Genomic DNA, 23,918 nt, shown 5'->3' with positions numbered 1-23,918 from the left:
AGAGCTGGGAGGGCCCAGGCCTCACCTTTCCCGGATGAACTCTGACATTTCCTTCTGCATCTGTTTGCCCTTCAGCTGTTTCTGAAGCAGCAGTTCAAACCCAGCCATGGTTCCGTTGCCTTGGGGGTCCTTCTTATCAGCCTAGGAAGGAAAGAGAAGCAGCAGCGTTTAGGTGACATCAGCGTCTGGAGCCAGAAGGAATGGAGCGCAGGGAAGACAGACCCCAGAAGGGACCCCGATGTGCCTGGTAACCCTGTCCTCAGCCCCAGAGGCAGGACAAGGGCAGGAGTATTGGCTGCCCCAGCTCGCGCCTCTCCCGGCGCTCCTGTCCCCACGTGCCCTCTGATGCTTAAGCCCTGATCGCTGCCGCCACCCCATGTGTGTGCCCCTCAACCCCACAACCTGGGAAAGAAGAGGAGGAAGGGTATGTGGCCAAGAGCACAGGCACCAGGCAGCTGCTGGGGCTGGCTAGACCCTCTGCGGAGTCTTGGCATCTTGACTAAGCTGGGAGACAGTGTGTAACCTCAGGCGCAGGTACCCCCAGCCCTGAGCCATGCCATCCTCTCTTGCACTGGCTGGGCAGTGGCATCCTCCAACGCACATGCATAAAAGATCGTAGTGACTTCTGGGGAGAAGCTGGATTGAAGGGCAGCCGCAGTGGGAAAGGGCCCGCTTCCAGGCTTGACATCCCAGCCGGGGAATCCCAAGCAAGTTCCCTCACTTTAAATCTGAGCTGCTCCTTCCATGAAACTGGGGAAATAATGGCAACCACCTGACGCGGTCATCTCAGGACAAATGACACATGGAAACAGCTTAGCCTAGTGTTCGGCAAATACCAAGTCTTCGGTGGATGGTATTTAAATTAGTTACTTTAAAGAAACGTCAGGACTCGGGGAAGATGGCCAAGTCATTGAAATGGGAATTTAGTACCCAATTCATTTTGCAAGCAAAGATTAACATTTCAAAATTAAATGCTTTTCGTTTTGTTTCGCCTGACCCTCCTCAAAGATGCCTGATTCTCTCTCCTGCTCTCCCCCGGCCCTCCCTGCCTCCCTGGTTCCCCGAGCAGGGCCTTCCCTGCCAGACAGGCATCCAGCATCTGTTCCCATAGCTACGGCTGCAGATCAACCCTCAGAGCCTTCCTGGACCCTGGCGGGCGCCACTCCTAGAGCTGTCCCCCGTCCAAGGCAGCCTTTCCCACCAGGGATCCAGAGTCAAATGCTTTGATACTTAATGGGAGGAGTTGGAAACAGGTCAAAATAGGGCTTCCCTGGTGGCGCAGTGGTTAAGAATCCGCCTGCCAATGCAGGGGACACGGGTTCGAGCCCTGGTCCGGGAAGATCCCACATGCTGCGGAGCAACTAAGCCCGTGCGTCACAGCTACTGAGCCTGCGCGCTAGAGCCCGTGAGCCACAACTACTGAGCCCGTGTGCTACAACTACTGAAGCCCGTGTACCTAGAGCCCCCCGTGCTCCGCAACAAGGGAAGCCACCGCAATGAGAAGCCCGCGCACCGCAACGAAGACCCAGTGCAGCCAAAAATAAATAAATTAATTAAAAAAACAACAAAAGAACAACAACAAAAAAATAGGTCCTTTGCCACCACAGAGAGGAGCATCAGTGAGAACCCTGTCCCAGGATCTGGAAAGACCTGGGCTCTTTCTCAGCTCAGCCACTGGGCAAAGCGGTCAGGTCCTTCCAATTCTAGGCTGTGTCTCCCACCACTCACCCTAAAATAAGAATGGATTGCACCTCTAACATCCCATTAGAACAGCTGTTTTACGAGAGGGGAAAGGAAAAGGGCTGGTGACGCCCGGAGAACGCCACTTACCTCCCCACTCCCTCCCAGTGCAGGATCCCTTCCTCAGCTGCCCTGACCCAGGGCCCTCTGAGCCACACTGTAATACCTCTCTTGACGGGGAGATCATCACCACACGGGGCACACCATGTCACAAGGGGGCTGCTCTGGCCATTGAAAAGTGACTCCAAGTACAATTAAGACGTGTGCCCTCCATTGTATGAATGCTACATCTTGATGAAAAAGCCAAAGAAAAATTATTTGAAATACTGAGCCCCAATCTGCCTCCCCAAGAGGATGTATGTGCTGAGTGATTTGTCCACACTGGGAAAACCAGCCCGAGGAAGTGGGCTTTAATAACCGTGTGAGCAGAAAAATTTCTGTGAGGGGGAAAAGGCCTTGATGGTCCGAGAGATAAAACCCTGGGGTAAGTATCAGAGTCCCAGGAGGGCTTGAATCAAGATGGGACCTGGGTGATGCTGACCGGCAGCAGGATGACCCACTCCCCCGGCTCCCTACCATCCCCCACCATCCGCCACCCGCTGACCTCCGGCTCCCAGGGTGCCCATTCCCGGCGCTTGAGCTGGCCTCCCCCGCATGCTCTGTTTCCTGCTCCCCTCTTTATGGATGGCGTCTCTCCTGCACCCACCCCCCTTAAGGATGATGTCTCCAACCTAGCTCTTCCCCTCCATCTCCACAGCTGCCACCATCTTTCCTGGCCTCCCACAGGTTCACGGGCACGTCTGCCTGTTTACAGCCCTCCTTGCACGACACAGGCACATCAGATCACATCCGATTCCTGCTTAAACCCTCCACCACCTTCCTGCTGCAAACAGAATAAAACCCAGCATCCTTCTGGAGGCTGCGAGGTCTCGTACCCTCGGATTCCCTGCTCACCCTCCCCCCTGGGCTCACCCCCGCCCCCGAGGTGTGCCTACCGCCAAAGCCAGAGCCCTTTCTACAATATTTGCTGCCTCTGCACGTATCTCGGAAGATCTGGAAGAAACACAGCAACAGGAATCTTTGGCTACCTTCTGAAGGGCAAGAGATCTGGTAGAAAGACAACAGCATTTTTGTCTAGTACTTGGTTAGCAAATCTAAAAAAGGATAGATAATCCATTCTGACTGGTGGTTAAAAAAAAAGTTTTGACTTTTTAAATTTCTCGTTCCTTGGGGCCTTTGCCGAAGTTTACTTTTTTTAGGTGTACAATTCACTGGTTTTTAATATATACACAGGTCGTACAACGATCACCGCTGTCTGATTCCAGAACGGGGTGATTTCATTTTAAAAGCCATTGTGAATTTTAAAATGAAAATGTCCACGAGTACTCCCAGAGTTTCTGAGTAGGACTCTGAATCTGTCAAAAGATATTTAATTTTGGAGAACTTCACACAAAATTGACCATCTTAACCATTTTTAAGTGCACAGTGCAGTGGCATTAAGGACATGTGCACTGTTGTGCAAACATCACCACCATCCCCCTCCAGAACTTTCTCATCTTGCAAAACTGAAACTCCGTACCCATGGAGCAAATACGCAGAAGCCTGGAACCACAGAATTATTCGAACTGGAGTCCCCTACAGGCTGTGCCTAACCTCCTTGTGACTTTGATGGAAACAGGGAGGCTGCCCAGGAGGAGAAACACTGTCCAGGATCACCTACAAGAGTGACAGAGCAGGGGCTTCCCTGGTGGCGCAGTGGTTGAGAGTCCGCCTGCCGATGCAGGGGACACGGGTTCGTGCCCCGGTCCGGGAAGATCCCACGTGCCGCGGAGCGGCTGGGCCCGTGAGCCATGGCTGCTGAGCCTGCGCGTCTGGAGCCTGTGCTCCGCAACGGGAGAGGCCACAACAGTGAGAGGACCGTGTACCGCACAGAAAAAAAATGGTCTGAAGCCCAGGTTGGAGCCGATTCTGGTCTCCTGCTACCACTGAGCGGCAAGGGGACCCTCCAGCTTACCTGCATTCTGCCTGGAGTTTCCATATTGCCCTGTGGACTTTCTGAGATTTATGGAATGATCGAGACTCCAAGTGGGACTTACGTTTCCAGCCTCCAGTGCTCAATTGACTGCCAGCCCGTTGGGTTTCACCCGGAGAGGCCGCTCTGCTTTGAGCTCAAGCCACCGCCCCCCTCCCGGGTGTCCACTCCTGGTCCCCGGGGCCGCAGTGCGGGGACGCCGAGGCACCACTTACCCAGAAATAGTCACAGTAGCTCCATTCGGTTGGTTTGAGCAGCTGCTGCTCCGGCATCGTGTCTGGGTGAGGAAATGTCACGCAGTTTATCTGGAGGACACAGAACAGGGAAGAACACGGCTTGGCTGGAGGGTTGGGAGAAGCTGGAGGGGCTTGGGTCCTAGGACATGGCACTGAAGAGGTCCCCCTACAGGGCTAGCTTGACAGAGAACATGCGCTGGGGTCCTGGGATGCTCTGGCAGTCGGCCTTTCAAATGAGGGGCAACCGGCACTCACCCCCACCCCAGAGGGACTGAAATCAGTCCAAACTGTCTAGAGAGCAGTGCAACAGAAGTTAGCAACACTGCAAATGTCCACAGCCTTCCACCCAGAGGCTGCACTTGTAAGATTCTATCCTACAGATACCTACACACGGGTGCAGTGACATACGCACACGGTTTTCACCACGGCTCGGTTTGCAGTAGCAAAAGGCTGGAACGCAACTCCACGGTTTGTCAGCAGGGGAATGGTTAAAAAGTATGAGACAGTCCTGTATGGGCATCATATCCATGGTGAAAGACATGGCAAGAACGTTCTTCTGTACTGATAAGGAAGGAGTGGCAGGATACAGTGTTAAGTGGGTGGGTGGCGGGAGAAAAGGTAGACTAGTATTTACTGTTTGCTATCTTAGTGTAAAAAAATATTTTTAAATTAAAAAAAAAAAAAAAGGAGGGGACTCCCCTGGTGGTGCAGTGGTTAAGAATCCACCTGCCAATGCAGGGGACACGAGTTTGAGCCCTGGTCTGGGAAGATCCCACATGCCTCGGAGCAACGAAGCCCCTGCGCCACAACTACTGAGCCTGCGCTCTAGAGTCGGCGAGCCACAACCACTGAAGCCCGCGCGCCTAGAGCCCGTGCACCGCAACAAGAGAAGCCACCGTGATGAGAAGCCTGCGCACCGCAATGAAGAGTAGCCCCCGCTCGACGCAACTAGAGAAAGCCCGCGCTCAGCAACGAAGACCCAACGCAGTCAAAAAAAAAAAAAAATCTTTAAAAAAATAAATAAAATTTAAGAAAAGAGGAGGAAGGAATAGACACCCGTCTGGTATGTTTCTGGAAACTGATAACATCATTCGCTTCCAGGGAAAGGAATGAAGTGGCTGAGCATCCTGGGTGAGAAGTTACCTTGTGAATTTTACCTCATGATGTATATTCTATGAACAGAGTTTAAGTGATAATCCAGGGTGCGTGCCTGGGGCGGGCTGGCCCTGGCCCGGGAGACAGCAGCACACAGATCCCTGGGCTCTGCTCAGACTTTTCTGCCTGAGCATGATCGCGGTGCCCCTGGCTTTCCCTGCTCGGCAGAAGTGGCCTCGCCGCTGACCCCGCTGATGTCGCTTCAAGCCCCAGATCCGCTCCTAGAGAGTCCGCTCATTTGTTCTGGGAGCCGCAAGGCCTCGGGAAGGCAAGGCCGGAGCCCTGGCGGTCTTTAACCCTCGTCACAGCCCCAGCATCTGCCGAAGTGGGAGCCATCAGACGTTCACGGCGAGAACAGTGCAGAACACCCCTGAGGTTCTGAATCCAAGCCACAGACTCCAGGGCCAGGCAGCCATGCAGAGAAGTGAGGGACCCGCACATCATGGAAACTGAAGCTTGGGCTGGTGGGGGGACCAGCCTCCACTTCGGGAAGCGGGGTGGTGTCTGCGAACGTCTGACTAGGGGGCAGATTCCTCTCAGCTCCCGCCAACTGATGCCAAGCCAGAATGAGGAGCCCAGGGTGGTCAGCTTATGCGATGACACGAGAGCAGCAGCAGATCAGGATTTGTACGTGAAGTGTCTCAACGCTTAAATGTTAGCAGCTCATTCATGGTTAATAACAGCAACAACAACGATGACACCTTGTAAGCCAAAGCAGCCCTCTGCTAGCTGGGTCAGGCCCGTGGGCCCCCAGCCATGGCCTCTGGTTCAGGTGCTTGGGGGCGGCTAGAAGTAAATCCAGGCCCCGCCGGCTCCCGGGGGCACAGGCCTCACTTGCACTCCTTGGGGGAGAACACAGGAGAGATCCCAGCCAAGGGAAGGGCCCCCTCCTCCCAGATACTGGCATCTGGCCGCCATAAGGGCGGGGATTCCCGCTCTGGAGGGAAGCATGATGACACAGGAGGAAGGATCAGGGCCAGGAATGACCCCGAGAGCCCTGGAGACAGGGAGCATGGAATTCCACCAAGGTCAAGGTAGAGGCCCACGGAACCCCTGGGATGAGATGTTTTCTCCCAGTGCCCCAGCCCCCAGCCACCCGAGGTATCACTGGCCTGCAGGAGTCTGCTTGGGGGTGGCCAGCCTCTCAATGCCCAGCTCCGGCAATGGTCTCCCCAAACCCCCTTTTTGGGCTGACACCCCCAAGTTTGTCCAGAGATGAGCCTCCTTCTGGAAACCAGGGCTGGATTCCACAGTTTCACATACTCCTTATTTCCCGTTCCAGCTATTCTTGCCTCAACAAACAATGATGACCACAGCCTATCTTTATTTGGTTTAATAATGTAATCCATGAAAACGTCAAGCAAATTTAATGATAAATTAACTATGACATTACACTGGGCATTAAGCATCGTGGAGGCAGGTACTCAGAAGTGGATACAAAGGTCTTCTAGAGTGCCTTGTCTGGGGTCTAGGAGACAGGGGAGGGGCGGACCACGAGTGGTCCTATAACAACCACTGAAGGTGAAAGCTAGCGGGGCTGGGGGGAGAGAGCTTGGGGGAGGACAAGGCTTCATCCCTCTCGGGGCTCCTGCCACTCTCTGAGGACACCAGCCCTTGGATGGACTGGCCAGTGGCCCCAGGGTGCCCGTCTCCATCCCTGTCAACTCTGGTTTTGGGATTTCGCAGCCCCGGCAATCCCATAGGAATGTCCCTGAATCCTGGCAGAGCCCTGCACCCCCTGGTGGGCGTCTCGAGAACTACACCTCACCAGCCCCACCGTGGGAGGCACCCTGGGAGAATTTCTGCAAAAGCTTTGCGTACATCCTCACTTCATCCTTCCGGCAGCCCCACAAGCTGGGTCACACTGGTCTCATTTGATTAACTGAGGATCACAGAAGTATTTGCCTCTAGTCTGGGCTGACGGCTCGAGCCCTCACCCACGATGCTACGCCATGGAACACGTGCTCGGTCCATGCAAACGTTTGTTGAACGGCTACTTGGTGGCACGCGGTAGGCTAGACCTTCCCAGCACTTTGCACAGGTGCATTTGTATTTCTCGTGACTGCTTATTCAGCATCTCTCTTCCTTCGCCAGACAGTCTGTCCCAGGAGGGGAGGAAGCCCACCTCCTCCCCGCTGTGTCCCTAGTACCTGGCCCAGCACAGCCATGTGATGGGAGCTGGAAATGTTTCTTGGTACCATGAATGGAGGCTAGAGGTAGAAGGTGTAGTCTCTGCCCTCGACGGTTTTACAGCCCGATGAAGAAGGCAGACAAGTAAATATGTAATTGCAATTCTCTGTGAATAATGGTGGAGCCAGGGTCAGAAGCCAGCAAGCTACGTCACACTCAATCTATGTCATGCTACCTTCTAACACACTTAGGCGTAGCCATGCCATGTCCCCACCCGAGGCAGGGGCTCAGGTAGGAAGGGGTGCTGGACAGGAAGCAGGAGATGGGGGAATGCCCCCACTATGTACTGTTTGGGGGAAGTTCCAGGAGCCCCTCCCACTCTCGCTCCCAAGCTCACCATCCTCAAGCAACAGCATCTTCGCTCTGGCACCAACTCTGCTCTCTCCAGCCCTCAGTAAATGGAGTAACACCTGCTCTGCCCCTGACGGCCAGGGGGCCCCCTGAGCAGCAGAGGGTCTGCCAGGGCCGGCCTGCATGGGGGCAGGCCGAACCACAAGAGCTGCCCTCAGAAACTCTCTTGCGGGGGCTACAGCCACCACTCAGGCGCCTGGCCATGGCACAAGAGCCGCTGAACACAAGTGTGACCCACCCAAGGGGGCTGGCGTGGGGAGGCCCGGCGCAAGCCCCGGCCCCAGCACAGCACGGAGGCCTCCCTGGAGGCAGAGGCCGCAGCTATGTGCCCTCCTCTCTGACAGCCGCCTGCAACATAGAAGAGAAGGTGGTTTCACAACCAAGCGGGCCCTGAATTTCCTCCTGGTGGGAGAGGCTACTCTGGGAGGGGGTGAGAGAGGCAAAAGCCAGAGTTGGGACCTGTGGAAGCGGAAGAGAAATGCCCTCAGGCACTCACACCGTCCCCGAGCTCCCACCCGCGGCCCCCAGACGGGCCATGCCGGGAAGCTCAGACTGAAGATTAGAGGAGTCCCCAGACTCTTCTTTCTAGGACAGGAGCGTGACTAGGTGGCTCTGCTGTCACCTTTTCTGGAATCCTCCAGATTCTGACGCATCATATTGGTGCCGAGGCTGTGAACTGCCATTAGCGCCCGTCACTTCCAATCAAGCAAGCAGCCCACTCACTGCCAGCCCTGCCCGGGGCCCCACGGCTGACGAGCAGCCCACGTGTCGGCCTCTTCAAAACTTGCTCCAGGCCCGGGTCGGGGAGCCGGAGCGTCGGAACCAAGCTCGGTCCTTGCTTCTCGGCCACACTGTGAGCCAGACTCGGACGTCGCCTGCAAATCTCTGCTGCCTGGGTGAGACCAGGTAAGAGGATGCTCACCCTATCCCCGCACACCGGGGCGAGGGAAGCTTGGGCCCCAGCCTCCCCGCACCGTCCCCCCCAGCATCTCCTTCCAGGGAAGCCACGAGCTCTGCAGGATCAGGACTCAGGGAGGGGCCGCAGTGGGAGAGTGACTGCTCCGTGGAAGGGCAAGAGCCACGGTACAGAGCTCTGCAGCCCCACTGGTCGGCCGGCCGGCAAGGATGCCCATCTCCAGCCTGGAGAGGAGAAGGGCCGCATGGGCTGGCAGTCAGCAGACCCGGGTTCAAGTCCGGGGCTCTGGTCCTCACTCACTGTGCCCCTTCTCAGTTTTCCCAGCAAAAAGTCCCCAAGGCTTGAGTGCTTATTTAAAACCTCCGGGGTGCGGGGGTGTTGGTTATAACGCAAACTTTCCAGCCTCGCCCCAGAGTGACCAACAGAGGAATCTGCATTTTAACAAGTGTCCCCAAGGCTTCAGATGAGAAGCACTGCTGTAGGGCGGCGGGAAGAAGGAGGGAAGGCAGTGAGGCAGGGATGGAGGAGGTGTGTTGCCAGGAGACCCAGGGCCACGCCCACGCTGACAAAGCCCCAGGCTCCGGCCTAAAGGCAGACCAGAGTGGTGACCCGGGCTGCACCTCGTGAGCTGGGCTCCATCACCCATGGGAGGCATAACACTCAGCTTTTCACTTTTCATTTCTCTTATTCACGTTCCTTCTACAATGCAGTTTCTTCTCCCTCTTTCTCCATCTTTCAGGGAACTTTGGGAGCTCCTGCTTTGCCCCAGTATTCTGGGGCTTTCTGTGAACGTGAGGACTGTGTTCTCAGGACGTCTGCCCCGGGGGCCTGTCCACGCCCTCCCCATCAGCTCCAGTAACAAGGAAGCTGCTGCTGGCCCAGGGTTGAGCCGCCTGGTCCCATCCTCGGGGGGGCAACTTGCACCTGGGGCATTGCTGGTGGGTAAGAGCACAGGTCTCAAGTCCTGATGCTTCCCAGCTGTGTGACCTTGGGCGAGGCCCTGCTCTGTGCCAGGTCCTGCTCTGTGCCTCAATTTCCTCATCTATAAACACGGCGATGAGGAGACTAGTGTGAACTGAGCACCTACTGTGCCAGGCTGTTCTACGTGCTTTCCACACCATCCCTAAGGCGCATATGCCCATCGTCTCCCCATTGTACAGATGTGGACACTGAGACCCAGAGAGGCCGGGTCGCTGCCCAGCTGGTGGGTGCTGTGCTGACCCCCTTGGCTTCAGAGCCCGGGTTCCCAGTCCCCACACTACCCTGGTCCAACCACCTGCCCTCCCCGCAGTGAGCGGAGAATGAAATGGGTGCTCAGAACCCTCCTGGTGCCTAATAAATGGACACACAGGGGCAGCAATTATGACTGTTGCCATTGTTTGCCTGCCGCTTTTTCCTCCCCAAATCTGTCTAAGCAGGATCTGCAGCCTGCATGAGCCGGGGCAGGGGACCCCGTCTTGCTTCCATCTCCGAGAACTGTGTGACAGAGCCTGAGGGAGCCTATCTGCGGCCCCAGAGCTGCTGCACTTGGGTCGAAACCGCACACCTTGGACCACACGTCTCCCAGCTCCAAGTTCTTAGCTGAGCAGATGGGCGAGTTGTTTCTCTACTTGGAGGGGGAGGGACGTCCAGCGCCCGCCTTCCCCGAGCACAGGGCTGATGTGGAGCCGGAGGCAGGATGGCGTGGGGACTCGGCGGGCTTTTGGAAGAGCCCTGGGAGGCTGTCTGGCCGCTCTGGGCAGAGGCGGCCTGCTTCCCCATCAGCAACTCCCAGGAACTCTATTCTTAGGGCGCTTTCTCTTCCTTTTAACTTTGATGTCTTCCAGAAGTTCCCCTGCACAAAAGCCACCCTGCCGTGGCTGTAATTTACACGTCATGTCACTTGCGAGCACAGCCCACCCCCTCCAACCCACTCCTGCACGCGCACCTTCCCCTGCCTGCCCTGCAAAAGTGGCTTCTGCACCATTCCAACCACAATCCTTCCACGTGTTTGCCCCAAGAGAAAAAGTGAAATAAGAAATCAACAGAAGAAGGGCCGGGGGGAGGCAAGGGGGGAACCCTCGGCAACATCCAAGCTTTGGAACTTCCCAGGTACCAGGCTGGGCATCGCTTCCATTCAGCGGTCCGCATTGCCATGGCAACAGCCGAGCCATGGACCAGAGACAGCCCCAGCTTGCCACCCAACATGCGTGCGCTCCGCGGGAGCCGCTTACCGTGATGGTGTTTTCCTTGCTCTGCTTTTTGCCTGGTGACGAGGATCCCAGGTTCTGGGGAGAGACACAAGAAATATCGTCAAAGCTGTCCTCCATATCGGACATCCTCTTTCATTCGGGTTCCCTGAAGGTGGAGGGGTTGGTTAAAAGCCTCGGGCCGGGGAAGTTTGGGGATGCTCCGGCTGCCGTTAACCCCCAAGTCACCATATTCTGGGAGAGGGCAGGCAGGAGCCTCCCGCGCCCCGGCTTGAAAACGAATTGGAGGAAGCCTCCAGCACAGGCTCTGAGAAAACTGCTCCAAAGCAGGTCTGCCTCCTCTTCTCCCCGTCGGTGGCTGGGGGAGCTAACCCCTCAGCGGCCCTCTGCTGGTAAGTGGTTCTGCACGCTGCTGGCTGCCTTAACCGGCAGAATCCACCCGGGGAGCAGAGAGTTAAGGCCACCACCTCCTCGCACTGAGGATTCAGAACATGACATCTTATTCCAAATCCCCCGGGGCCGACATATCACACCCCAGATACGTGCAATGTGGCCTGGGGTGCTCGGCCACATCCGTGACATGTCACCTTCCCAACCCCGAGAGCAGGGGGGCTCTGTTTCGGCTTCCATTTGGACTTTGGGGGTCTTCCCTTTGCCAGCAAGAAAACCACTGTCCCAAGGACCACCAAGCCCACAGGACCTCAGCAGCCTGCCCCAGACCTAGGATGGTCCTGGAATGGAAAGTAAGGATTGCCAGATGAAAACACCACATGGGTCCTAAGAGCCTATGACCCTAAAGGGGAGGGTCAATTCTGGGTCTTTGTTGTGCCATCAGCAGTTACGTCAGGGACTCTATAGGGTCCCTGAGCAGGACATGGGATGCCCACTCCTGTCCTGAGCCACATGTCGAGCTGGGAAGCAGGCTCGCCCCTAAGGCACTGCAGTGGCATCGCATGTGTGTCCTGGGACTCGTGGCCTTATTCTGTCTCTAGTGGGAGGGAAGGAAGTGGCTGCTAGGACTTTACAGAGAAAGGCCCAGAAGAAGCACGAAGAGGCTTCTCCAGCAAGCCTCAGGGAACCAGCAGTCCCCATCCCCAGGCCAGCACAGCTCTGGACCACCCAACAGGATGAGCGTTTTGGGGGTGGGGGGTGGTCAGCTGCTCATCAGGCAAAATAAGAAGCTTGATGAGTTCCTGCCCATGGTCCCCTCATTCCCTGCCTCCCCCCCCCCCCAAACCCCCCCTCAGTCCCTCGTTGCCAACGAGACCTACTTTGGCAGGTAAGTAAAGTAGGCTAATGAAAACTGACATCCCCGGACTGTTCAGCTAAAAGGGACCTTTACGTGTCATCGTTTCACAGACAAGAAGATGAACTCGCCAGCCTTGACATCCTGCCAAGTTAACTTGAGCCTGTTTCACCATCTGTCACCAACGGTCCTCAGGCTCTGGAGTGCATCAGAATTAGCTCTCCCCCATCGGGTCCCCCCACCCACCTCCCAGAACGGCTGATCCGGCAGGTCTCCGGGGGCCAGGGTCTTTAAGGCAGAGTCTGGGGGCCTCCATGGAGGATGTCTGTTCTGTCGTTGCACTGAGGCCCCCCTAACTACAGCACTTCTGTTAGCAGACCCAACAGGTTCTGGGGCAACGTCACGCTTCCTTAGACGTGTTAAATGCATCAACTCATCCAGCCTGCCCACCCTGGACCCTCCCAAACTATCAATTCTGCCCAGGACACTTGCCAAGATGGGGCTTTCTTCGAGAAAGGCAGACTGAGGCTGCACGGCAGGGGCCCAGGTACCAGTCTCCAAGGAGAAGAGACAGGTGCTGGGCTCTTCCTACAGGTTCGTCCATGCAAATACACACCCGGGATGGGCAAGGAGAACCTTTGGGATGGATTCATTTTTTGTTTGTTTTTGCGGTACGCGGGCCTCTCACTGTTGTGGCCTCTCCCGTTGCGGAGCACAGGCTCCGGATGCGCAGGCTCAGCGGCCATGGCTCACGGGCCCAGCTGCTCCGCGGCATGTGGGATCTTCCCGGACCGGGGCACGAACCCATGTCCCCTGCATGGGCAGGCGGACTCTCAACCACTGCACCACCAGGGAAGCCCTCGTTTTTCTTTTTTTTTTTTTTTTGCCGCGTAGCATCTCAGTTCCCAACCAGGGATCAAACCCATGCCCCCTGCATTGGAAGCGCAGAGTCTTAACCACTGGACAGCTAGGGACGTCCCTGGGGTGGATTCTGCAGTTTGCAGGGGTCTCCCTACCACAGACACACATCATCACCACCAGGACCACCACAGTGCTCCCACTACACCCCCCAGGAAGTGCAACCAGTGCTCTGGCAGCCTTGGCAATAGCCTTCCAGGGAGGAGGGGGGGGAACTCCGGGGGAAGGATACACTGGGAGAGCTCCTGCCCCGAGTGCTGCCTTGTGAGGCAGCCGTGAGGCAGGCATTTAACACACGTAATCTCACTGAGTCCCCACAACCCCACCAGGTTACTGGCATCGTCTTCATTTTACAGATGAGGAAGCCGAGGCTTACAGACACTAAGGTGTCCAGGGTCACAAGGCAAGTAAACAGAGGAAACTGATCCCCAAACCTGAAAGACTCTTTTCTCTGTCTCCCGCTATCTCTCCACTTGGAGACCTGGGACAATCTCTTGTTTTTCCAGGTATCTCTGCAGGGGCCAGAAAACATCTCTGTCATCTACAAACACTGATTTGGGGGCCACTGTGTCCAAGGCTGTCTGGAATGAGGCTGGACACAGAGGTCACCCTTCTGCCTATAATCTGGGTCAAGACAGGAGTGCAAGTAACCGCATGCGGGGGTGGGGGTGATGTTCTAAGTATGGGTGCCAGTCGCTGCTCTCCTAGCTGTGCCGTTTCGGCCAGAGCTGCACACGGGGGTCAGAGGCTCCTCCCAGGTGCTTTCACGCTCTGTTTGCTGCTGAAGACCTGTGTCCATTATTCGAACGTCATATACATAAACATTATCACATATATATATATATATATACACACACACACACACACACACATCACTCACACACTCACACACACACACATTCCGTAGCACTCCACTGAAAGGCCCCAGAAGGAACGACACCTCAGTCACAGTGAGAACACCTACTAGGTAGAAGTGGTTTCTAATATGATTTCCCACTAAAAGGGACCCAGGCTCCTTGGAGAATTGGCTAATTCCAAATGCCAGGTGGACCTGGAACATCTGTGCCAGGAGGTAAGAAAGTGCTTAACAAATGATGTGACATAACAAAAGGACAGAGACGCCAACTCAAAGAGGCTCCCACAAGCCAATCTGGGAAAACCACCACTGGCAAACCCCAATGTCAAAGACTCAGGCCCAATCATCAGGGATGCTCAAAGCTCCGAGCGCAAAGGCTGTTAGGAAACGATGTGCACATGGCCCGACCCTATTCACCCCACAGATCTAATATATACATATTGGATGATATTAATGAACTAACGTTTTCTTAAGTGTACTGATGGTATTATGTTATGTCTTCGCCCTTAGACATACATTCTGAAATACTTACAGTTAAAACAATATGTGAGGAATTTGCTTTAAAAGAATCCAGTGGGAAGTTAGGGAGAGGTGATGGGAGTTTATTTAAAAAAAATTTTTTTTTAATATATAACCCATTCATTTTATTTATTTTATTTTACTGATTTTTTTCAATTTTTGGCTGCACTGGGTCTTAGTTGCAGCACGTGGGCTTCTCTCTAGTTGTGGCATGCAGGTTTTCTCTCTAGTTGTGGCGTGTGGGCTCCGGGGCACGTGAGCTCAGTAGTTGCGGCGCACAGGATTAGCTGCCCCGCGGCATGTGGGATCTCAGTTCCCCGACCAGGGAGCGAACCCGCGTCCCCTGCCTTGGAAGGTGGATTCTTTACCACTGGACCACCAGGGAAGTCCTGTGATGGGAGTTTAAATGAAACAAGATTGGCTGAATAATTGAAGTTAAATGATTGGTCCATGGTCCTTTATTAAAATAGTCCTTCTACTCTTATAAATGTTTACGCATGTCCATAACAGAAGTTGTTTTTTTTTTAATTTCCTTTTCCTATGATTCTAGAAGGTTTTTCTCCTCTTTTTAAAAACCCCTCCCCAGCCTGGTTTCCTGGCCTCGCCTGGGCTGCTCTGCTGTCACTGTGAGGACCCACTGAGGGTGGTGACAGACGAGGCAGTGCCTGGGAGAAGGCAGTGTGTCATTCCCAGCCAATTCAGCGAGCCCCTGGACTCTGCAATGTCTTCCTGACCCTGTCTCCTTACCCTGTGAAGAGTCTGGGTCCCACACCCTCAGCAAGTGGGACATAGTATGAAACCTCTCAGTGGCTCCCAGCACTGTTAGGACAAAACCCAAGCTCCTCACAACAGCCTTGAGGACTCCTCCAGCCTCTTCTTGTGCCCTCCCCACACCTGCTAACATAGTAAACCACAGCCCCACTCGGACTCCATGGCTTCTTTGAAATCCTGCCTCTAGGCATCCACATATGCTGTTCCCTCCACCTGGAATGCTGTTCCCCTACCACCACCTCTTCACCAAGCTAAACCCTTGCTCACCTTTCCAGTCTTAGCTTTTCTTAAAAAGGCCATCTCGATGCTTCCACCACCTGGTCATGTCCTCAGAGCACACATTCCCTCCAGCCCCTATCATTGCCAAAATGAAATAAACGTTTATCTCTTTCTCCAGTCCCAGCTATTAACTCCATCAAGACAACGGCTACCCGTGCACCGCAACTACTGAGCCCGCGTGCTGCAACTACTGAAGCCCGCACACCTAGAGCCTGTGCTCCGCAACTAGAGAAGCCACCGCCATGAGAAGCCCGTACACCGCAACAAAGAGTAGCACCCCACTCGCCACAACTAGAGAAAGCCCGCGCACAGCAACGAAGACCCAATGCAGCCAAAAATTAATTAATTAATTTAAAAAAAAGACAAGGGCTACATCTGTCTATGACTCAGTGCCTCACAAATAAACAGATGCTCGATAGAACATGTGCTCTTTACCAAGTAGGGGAGGGAGCGCCCAATTAAGTAAATGAGCTCTCAGAATCTCACTGCCAACGGGTTCCTTAAGTTTCCAAGCTCGCAGTCCCATTCTCTTTCCTCTCCCGTGTCTAAAGATAGCCTTCCTGGGGGGCAGTTCATGGGAATCTAAAACAGTTGAAAGGTGGGTCACTAAACGGCCTGGGCTCTGGTGGGCAGGTTCCTTGCCCTCCCAGTACCTGCACAGGGAGCAGAGGGGGCTCACACCACCCTAGCCCCGGGCGGGCGGGCGGGCAGGGGACAGGCTCAGATGTGCTTCTGCCACGGCCAGCAAGACTGTCCTCAGCCTGTGATCCCCCAGCCTCCGATCAGGCGGGCCCCGTGCATCCAGCCCCCAGGCAGCCCGCCCTGGAGCTGCAGGCTTGCAAACCTCCACTGAGTGGCACCAGATCACCATCACCTGCGCCTGGCCCTCCGGGTCTCCCAGAACTGGGTGGGCACCACCCCTGGGGTGCCGGGCACCCAGCCATCAGTCCCACCCACGACGGTACAGACACTCCCGGTTTCCATGGAGATTAGATAATCTTCCTACCTGCCCAACATTCTAATTTTCCTGATTAGCTTGCTGGAGGAGGGGGCAGGTAGCAGAAAACGAACACAACAGGGGTGTGACGAGCTACCTGATCCACCCCCAACCCTGCCTCTCAAATGGCCATGTGTTTGTTCATCCGTTCATTCCTTCATTCACTCTTCCTTTCTTTCAATCTTATTAGGTGAGAATTGTCACTAATTCGAGTTGACAGCCTGGGACGGGGTAGTAAATACTACGCAGGCTGAAGTGTGCTATATCTACTCTGGGGACCATCTGTCAGTAGTGCTCTCTGGAAATATCAACCCTTCTTAACCCATTTCTACGACTGGCCTCTGGCGCCTTTTAGGACAGCCAGCTCTGTAGGTTCGCAAACGCTTTCACAGCTGGGGAACTAGTGAACGAATGCATATCTGCTCTCTCCATGCACCGCACTGTGTATTCTCGTGACTTTGATGATACCTCCCCCCTCGCGATGTTATCATCCAAAAACAGTGCACTGGACTCCACCTGTCCTGAAGCAGTGCCCAGGCCTGGCCTGGGTCTCCAGAGCTGACCTTCCCTGCATCCCCAGTACCTCGCCTCGAACTCCTTGTTTTATAACGCCTTCTATGACAGTAAAATGTGTTCATTTTAGGAAATTTTAGAGTGGGATAGGGAGGGTGGGAGGGAGGGAGACGCAAGAGGGAAGAGATATGGGAACGTATGTATATGTATAACTGATTCACTTTGTTATAAAGCAGAAACTAACATACCATTGTAAAGCAATTATACCCCAATAAAGATGTTAAAAAATAAATAAACCAATAAATTTTAAAAAGGCAAAAAAAAAAAAAACACCCAAAAGTCTAAAGAGAATAAAAATCACCTTAGACCAATCATCTTTTCAACCTGGGTAATGCTTTGTGGTGGAGGCTGTCGTGTGCCTTGTGGGATGCTTAGTGACATCCCCGGCCCCTACTGACTAGATACCAGTAGGACCCCCTGCCCAGCTGTGACAACCAAAATATCTCCAAACACTGCCAGACGTCCCCTGGTTGAGAACCGGACAGCAACGCCACCAATGTTCGGGTTTATTTTTTCTTCACATGTGGATAGGTTTCCTCCCCCCAGATAAGACTGACCATACATGCAGTTTTGTTCTGCTTTTCTCACTCAATATCATGTCTCAGCATTTTCCGGAATCACGACATTTTCTTCGGAAGAAGGAGTCTTCGCGGCTGCGGGGTCTCGCTGGCCAGACGGCGTTCCGTGCCGTCATCCGTCTTACCCATCCCCTGTCGTTGGATAATCAGGTTGGGTCCAAGGGGGCAGGGCTGTAAATAATGCTTGAGTGAACGGCCTCACACACAGATCAGAATCCCTGAATGTATCCCAAGAACAGATGCACGAAAGGAAATTCATGGGCCAGAGGCTTACGGCAGCACACTGTCCAACTGGCTTCCCAGGAGGTTCTATGTATCAGGATACATTTTGTTTTATATGGTTAAGAAACAGCTCCACAGTATTTCGGGATGGGGGAGCCATGTTCCATTAGGGAACGAGAGACGAATGATGGGGGGTGGGTGCGGGGAGGAAGGGGTTGTTTCCAGTATTCTTGCCCAGGGTAGACCAGCCTTTCTAGTTGCCGGGAGACCACAGCAGAGCTTGGGCTGACGTCTTAAGAAAACACTCCATAGTTAGGTGGCAAATAAACTTCATTTCAAACGGACTGAAAGAGGCTGTGTTGAGGGGGGGGCTCTGCAGGAAACACACGGAGCCAGGGCTGTGACGTGTGCCATGAGCAGGGGGTAAGGGGACACACGCGTGCTGGCACGACTAACCGTGCCCGGATCCTCGCCTGTCCTGCCACGGTCCACGCCCCCCCCACACCAGCATCAGCATTACCCAGGGGGCTCATTAGAAACAGGGAACCTCCGGCCCCTCCCCAGACCTCCTGAATCAGAATCTGCATTCTAACACGAGGCCCGGGAGATTCGTCAACCCATCAACATGGAAGGAGCCTTGGCCCACCTAGACGTCCCAGTTCTCTTCCAGAGTTCGAACTGAACTGACCTGTGCCCAATGCCCAGCCTCCTGAGACAAGAACATAACTAGGTTTCTGAGGTTTAACCTTCTTGCCTGCCTTAAAGCTAAGTGTCACACTGAAGCCGCCTGCTGTCACAGACCACAAGGTCTCTCTTTCAGTGACTGGCACAGAGAACCCACTGTTGTTGACAACAAGCAACTATTGTAATCACACCATCATCATCATCAACATCAACACCAACGCCACCACCATCCTTGGGGCCTGGCATTTTCACTCCTGGAAAGGGCTGGTTTGGAAGCTTCTGCTCAGGGACGTCTTCTGGATAAGTCATGGACGGACCACATAAGACCAGTCCTCAGCTCCTCAGACACAGCTTAATGACACCGGAAGAACTCGGCATCAAGTCCAGTCTGACCACCTGGTAATCGTGTCAACCCTCATGAGTCGCTTAACCGGTCTGAGACTCCGTGACCTCATCTGTAACACGGGAATCGTACTGACACCTCCCTCCTGCGTTTGCACAAGTGTCAGCTGAGATGACAAATGAGAACGCAGTTTGGGAATCTTAAAACGCCCTCCTGGTGGGAGGGAGGGAGACGCAAGAGGGAAGAGATATGGGAACCTATGTATAACTGATTCACTTTGTTATGAAGCAGAAACTAACACACCATTGTAAAGCAATTATACTCCAATAAAGATGTAAAAAAACAAACAAAAAATAAATAAAAAACACCCTCCCATGTCCTTCCACACCGTAGCTGTCCCTCTGTTAGATGATTAAATGTGGTAAAATGTCTGACTCAGTTTCCTCCTGGGTGAAGTCAGACGGTGGGAAAAGGGCGTGCAGAAAAGGAAAATGGCCGGCCTCACCCATGTTCTTAAAGCGGTGGGAAATCTGGACTCTGTATTAGGAATCCATACAGCGGGATGGAACCTTCTGCCCCAAGAACAGTTATAATCCCATCACCATCACCCCATCGAAACCATCCTCAACTTCTAGGGCCTTCCCTGGCGGTCCAGTGGTTAGGACTCTGTGCTTCCACTGCAGGGGGCACAGTTTCAATCCCTGGTCAGAGAACTGAGATCCCTCATGTCATCTGTGCAGCCAAAAAAACCACTGAAAAATCAATCTTCAACTTCTACCGAAAACCAAACCTCAATCGCCTGCTCTCCCACATCACGGTACGCTGGAACGACCCAGATACCGACCACTTTCTACCTGGGGCAGGACAGGGCTGTAGCCACCTGGACCCCCAGGGCATCCCCATCCTAAATGACACCTCCCTGGGCCTGCCTAAATGGCTGCCCCTACATCCCGGAACAGGACCCCTTACCTGGGAATCACCGGTGGATTTTCGGACACTCATGTGGGCAGTCTCAGGAGGGTGCGCTGGGGTCCCTGACGTGTGGTATCCATTCACTGCGGGGACAGAAACACCGCTCAGATGCTGCGCTGGCCACAGGCAGGCCCCTCCGACCTTGCGGACCACAGGGGCAGCTGCAGCCCCTTCTCCCCCCTCACTGCCTGGTTCTGAGGGGTCATGCATGCCCAGGACCACCTCTTAGGATCTCATCCGTATCTGCTGAGCCGGAGGCGGGTTGAGAGCATCTCTCTAATCCCCAGCACCCAGCTACCTATCTCTTGGGGGACCGAGTTTCTTTGCCAACCAGAGAAGAAAAAGAAAGATGCTTAGTAGGAGGCGAGGCCATCACAGTCCAACAGCCATCGCTGAAAAGACCTCATCAGCTGTGGTTGCCGGTGCTGGTCAAGGGTCCAATCTCTCTGCAGAGTCAGAGGGCCCCACCCACAGCTTCCTACAAATCCTGTCCCCGCCCCGTCCCCAAGGACCTTCTCGCCCTCACCCACTGTAACATAACTATAATGGAAAGAGAACGGGCTTCACTGGTTTCCATGAAATTTGGTTTTGCCATTTAATAGCCAGGGGATCATATGACATCCTTCTCGAGTCCCCGTTTTCCTAAAGTCTAAAAAAAAAAAAAAATTCAAGCCTCTAAAACTCTATCCCTATGACACTCACTCATGCTCCCAACACGAGCTGATACACCTGCCCTTCAAGGGGGGGGATGGGAAGCTCTGGTCTGTAGCATTTGCCAATTTCTGTGGCCTCAAGGCTCCCATCGGGGCTGATCTGAAGCCCCCGACGCTGCTGCCGGGTCCTGACATCACACGTACACACCGCAGCCCATGCATCCTCAGTTCCCAGAGGTGGCACTGCCCTCTCACGGATATAGTTACGTGAGCCTCAGCTTCTGTATCTGGAAAATGGGGACAGTTCTACCTAGCCTCTGTCTACTTTGTTGGGATGAAAATCCAACGAGACAATAACTGCAAAAGAGATCTGTGAAGTTATAGAGTACTTCATGAACAGAGAGGGGAAGGCTGGAGAGAGGGAAGGCCACTGCTTCGGCTCCTAAATCTCCTGGCCTTGAACCCCAAGCCTGCACTGATCTCTGGACACCAGGAAAGCATGCCTTCCTCATGCCCCAGGCTTGGAGGATTTGCTACAACACAGACAACTGCAGGTCGGCCTGGAGAAAGATGCAGAGACCCATGTCCAGCTCTTGGTGGTTCCTGCTGACACCACCCTGCAGGGAGGGAGGAGGTGACGGTGAGGCCGAAATTACTACCACCTGCCCATTCACAGAGCAAGGGCTGCGGGCAAGCAATGGGGTATGAAGGTCACCCCAGGCAGAACCTTTTTCATGCTGGGGAGTGCCCCCCATTCTCCCCCAGTTGCAGCGAAAAATCCAGGGCCACCTGTGAACAGAGGCGCACTCAGCAGATTCTTGTGGGTAGCTGGGTTTCTCCCGATCTGCCCGTTGGCCGGACACTCCGGAAGAAGGGTGGGCACAGACACACCAGGACAACAAAACACCGGTCACAGAGCTGGCCCCCAGGGCAGTGGCTTTTAGGGACACAAGGAGAAACAACAAATTAACCCCACGTGGCCAGCCATGCTCCTGGTCTACACCCAGGGCCCTCAAGAGGCTGCTCAGCTGCTGATTCTATCCAGGAATCCTCTAGGGAAAAGGGGGGTGAGGAGGGAGGGCCAGGATTCCAAGGGCATCAGAGAAGCTGTGGCTGCCGAGGGGAATCTACTCAGGTCAGCGCAGGCCACGCCAGGAAGGGCACTAGACTGCTGATATACAACCCACAAGGCAGGCAAAACATTGGAGAAACTTCCCTTATCAAGGAGCATAGCGCTGAAACAGATAAAACACAGATGCTGGAGAACCTAAAGACAACAGTAGGAAATCTTAATATACTGCTTTCAGTCTAGGAATGATTCGTGGCCAAAAGTCAGGATGTGGAATATCTGAGTAATTTAATTTAAAAGGCTGATTGAACTAGATGGAGTAAACATCATACCTTATAAACAGAGATGATATCTTTTACCAAGAATCCATGCAACGTAAAAAAAAAGTGTTGGGCCTATTTAAGCCACAAATAAAGTATTGATAAATTACAAAAGGCCTAAATAACACAAGGCACATTCTTTGACCAGAAAGCAATAAAAGTAGATACTAATAATGAAAGGACAGAATATACAAGGTCCTCATCCCCCCCGACTCCCAAACACTTGAAAATTTAAGAAAATACCCTCTTAAATAATCTCAGGTCCAAGAGGAATTTAAAACTATAATTACACGATATTTTGAAAATAATGAAGAAGAACCTATCAAAACAAATGGGATAGGGCCTGAATTATATCTGGAGGAACATTCATAGCCTTAATTATTTCATTACCAAAGCCAAGAGGATAAAAAGAAACAGACTAAACATTCAACTTAAGAAATTAGAAAAAAAAATTTTTAAGCCAATAAAATAAATCAAAGGAAAACATAAGAAAAGGATATAAATATGGTAAGAGAAATTAATGGATTAGGAGACAGGATAACATTTGCAACCCTGGCTGGTTCAGGGCGGGTCAGTCGTGAGGGGGAGTGGAGACTAACGGTGATTAAAAAAGGCAGATCAGCCTAATTTGAGAGTGAGAGGAAACACAAATGCTTAGAATCAGGAATTAGAGAGCAAACATACGCACGGCAAACAGACTTGAGTTGTTTTTTTTTTTAATGTAAGAGCATATTATTTATAATTCTATGCTAATAAATACAAAACTTTCCATACGATTCAAATGATCAAAATGGTTTCAAAGGATACCAGAAACATCAAAATGAGTCAAACCTTTGAAAAATGACCTCCCCTCCAAAAGGCACCAGACCCAGATGGTTTTACAGGCAAAGTGGTTCAAACTCTTCAAAGAAATACATAGGCCCAGACTGCACAGTACAGAAACACCTGGTGAGTTTCCCAGTTTATTATACAAAGCCAGCATCGCCCTGACCCTAAAATCTATCGACAACCAAAAAAAATGCGACCACAGTTCAGTTGATTACGAAAATGGAATACGTAAGTTCTTACCTGAACAGGCCTTAGTTTAGAACCAGTCACTACCTTTGATGGTGCTGGGTCCCTCTAACCCAAGGTGGTCCCCATCTTCTTGAGGGCAGAGGCTGCCCTTCCGACCCCCATCCTCTCCTTCCACAGCACCTCAAAAGTGCACCCTCAACACACCCTTCTCTTATTTGCAGCCTCTCCCAGCCTGGCGGCCCCCACGCTAACGGCTGCTGGGAACCATCTAATGCACTGGCATTTGCCCCTAATCCATCCTCTTGTTCTCACTTCAGTTCTGGTCTGTCAGCTGTTGGCTAATTACCGCTCATGTCAAAACAATTACTGGGAAAGAAAAACTAATTTTCCATTCAACCATTTCTCCCCATACGGCAGCTCTCCCCTGACACCCTGTCTCCCTGCACTGTATACTTCAACAGTTCCGGCACCTTTGGAAAAGTCCTCTGTTGGGATCTGAACAGTTACAGCTCACCCACGACGGTCCCAATGGGCACTCCCACATCGCTGGGCCCTCAGCTTACTGAGGGTGAGACCCAAAACAAACAAGGCCAGAGGTGGGTGCTGTAGAGGCCTCCAGCTTCCCAGGGGAAAAGATAAAATAAAATACGGTCAAGGATCACTCATAATCATAAGGACCATAATTCAGTTGGGGATACAAGAAAAAAACGTAAAATCCCAAATTCAGCTGTTTTTAAGACAAGAAAAGAGAACAGAAAGCTCTATCTAGTAACTTCAGTAAGTTCAAATCTAAAAACACACACGCACACATTTCATTCCTCTTTATGGGCAGTTAAACAGACAAAGAGAGGGCTTGGGAGATACATAATGAGAGAAGGCGTCAGATATTTGGTAGAAAGGAGAAGTCATTTGCTGGGGGCGAGGGGGATAAAAAACGGAAAATAAGAAGACCAACAGAGAGTTGCCAGCATCTTTCGCTGCCCAGACCTCACCCTCCCTACAGCTCTGACGCCATCGCCCAGCTCCAATCCGCCCTGTAAGACAGTCCATCCTCCAAGCCCCACTGTCTAGGTTCTGTTCTGTGAAAAACTC

At 53.1% G+C, this 23,918-nt stretch overlaps 1 protein-coding gene across 18 annotated transcripts in view; it reads right to left on the bottom strand.

Annotated features, from left to right (window-relative positions):
- Nucleotides 1-23,918, bottom strand: part of GAS7 (growth arrest specific 7) — a 201,061-nt gene that overhangs the window by 27,222 nt on the left and 149,921 nt on the right. For all 18 annotated transcript variants that reach the window (XR_004523775.2, XR_004523776.2, XR_004523778.2 and 15 more), the window contains 4 exons: nt 19,765-19,850; nt 10,834-10,887; nt 3,988-4,077; nt 26-141 (listed from right to left, as the gene is read on the bottom strand). Coding sequence is in view for 2 of the 18 variants with exons in the window: in XM_033847251.2 (XP_033703142.1) it covers nt 26-141; nt 3,988-4,077; nt 10,834-10,887; nt 19,765-19,850 (346 nt within the window). In the remaining 16 variants the exon portion in view is untranslated. The remainder of the gene's footprint in view (nt 1-25; nt 142-3,987; nt 4,078-10,833; nt 10,888-19,764; nt 19,851-23,918) is intronic.

Source organism: Tursiops truncatus, chromosome 20 (assembly GCF_011762595.2).
Source record: "Tursiops truncatus isolate mTurTru1 chromosome 20, mTurTru1.mat.Y, whole genome shotgun sequence".
Taxonomy (NCBI): Eukaryota; Metazoa; Chordata; class Mammalia; order Artiodactyla; family Delphinidae; genus Tursiops; species Tursiops truncatus.
The sequence above is the reverse complement of the archived record's forward strand: the minus strand, read 5'-3'. Positions and strand labels throughout refer to the sequence as shown.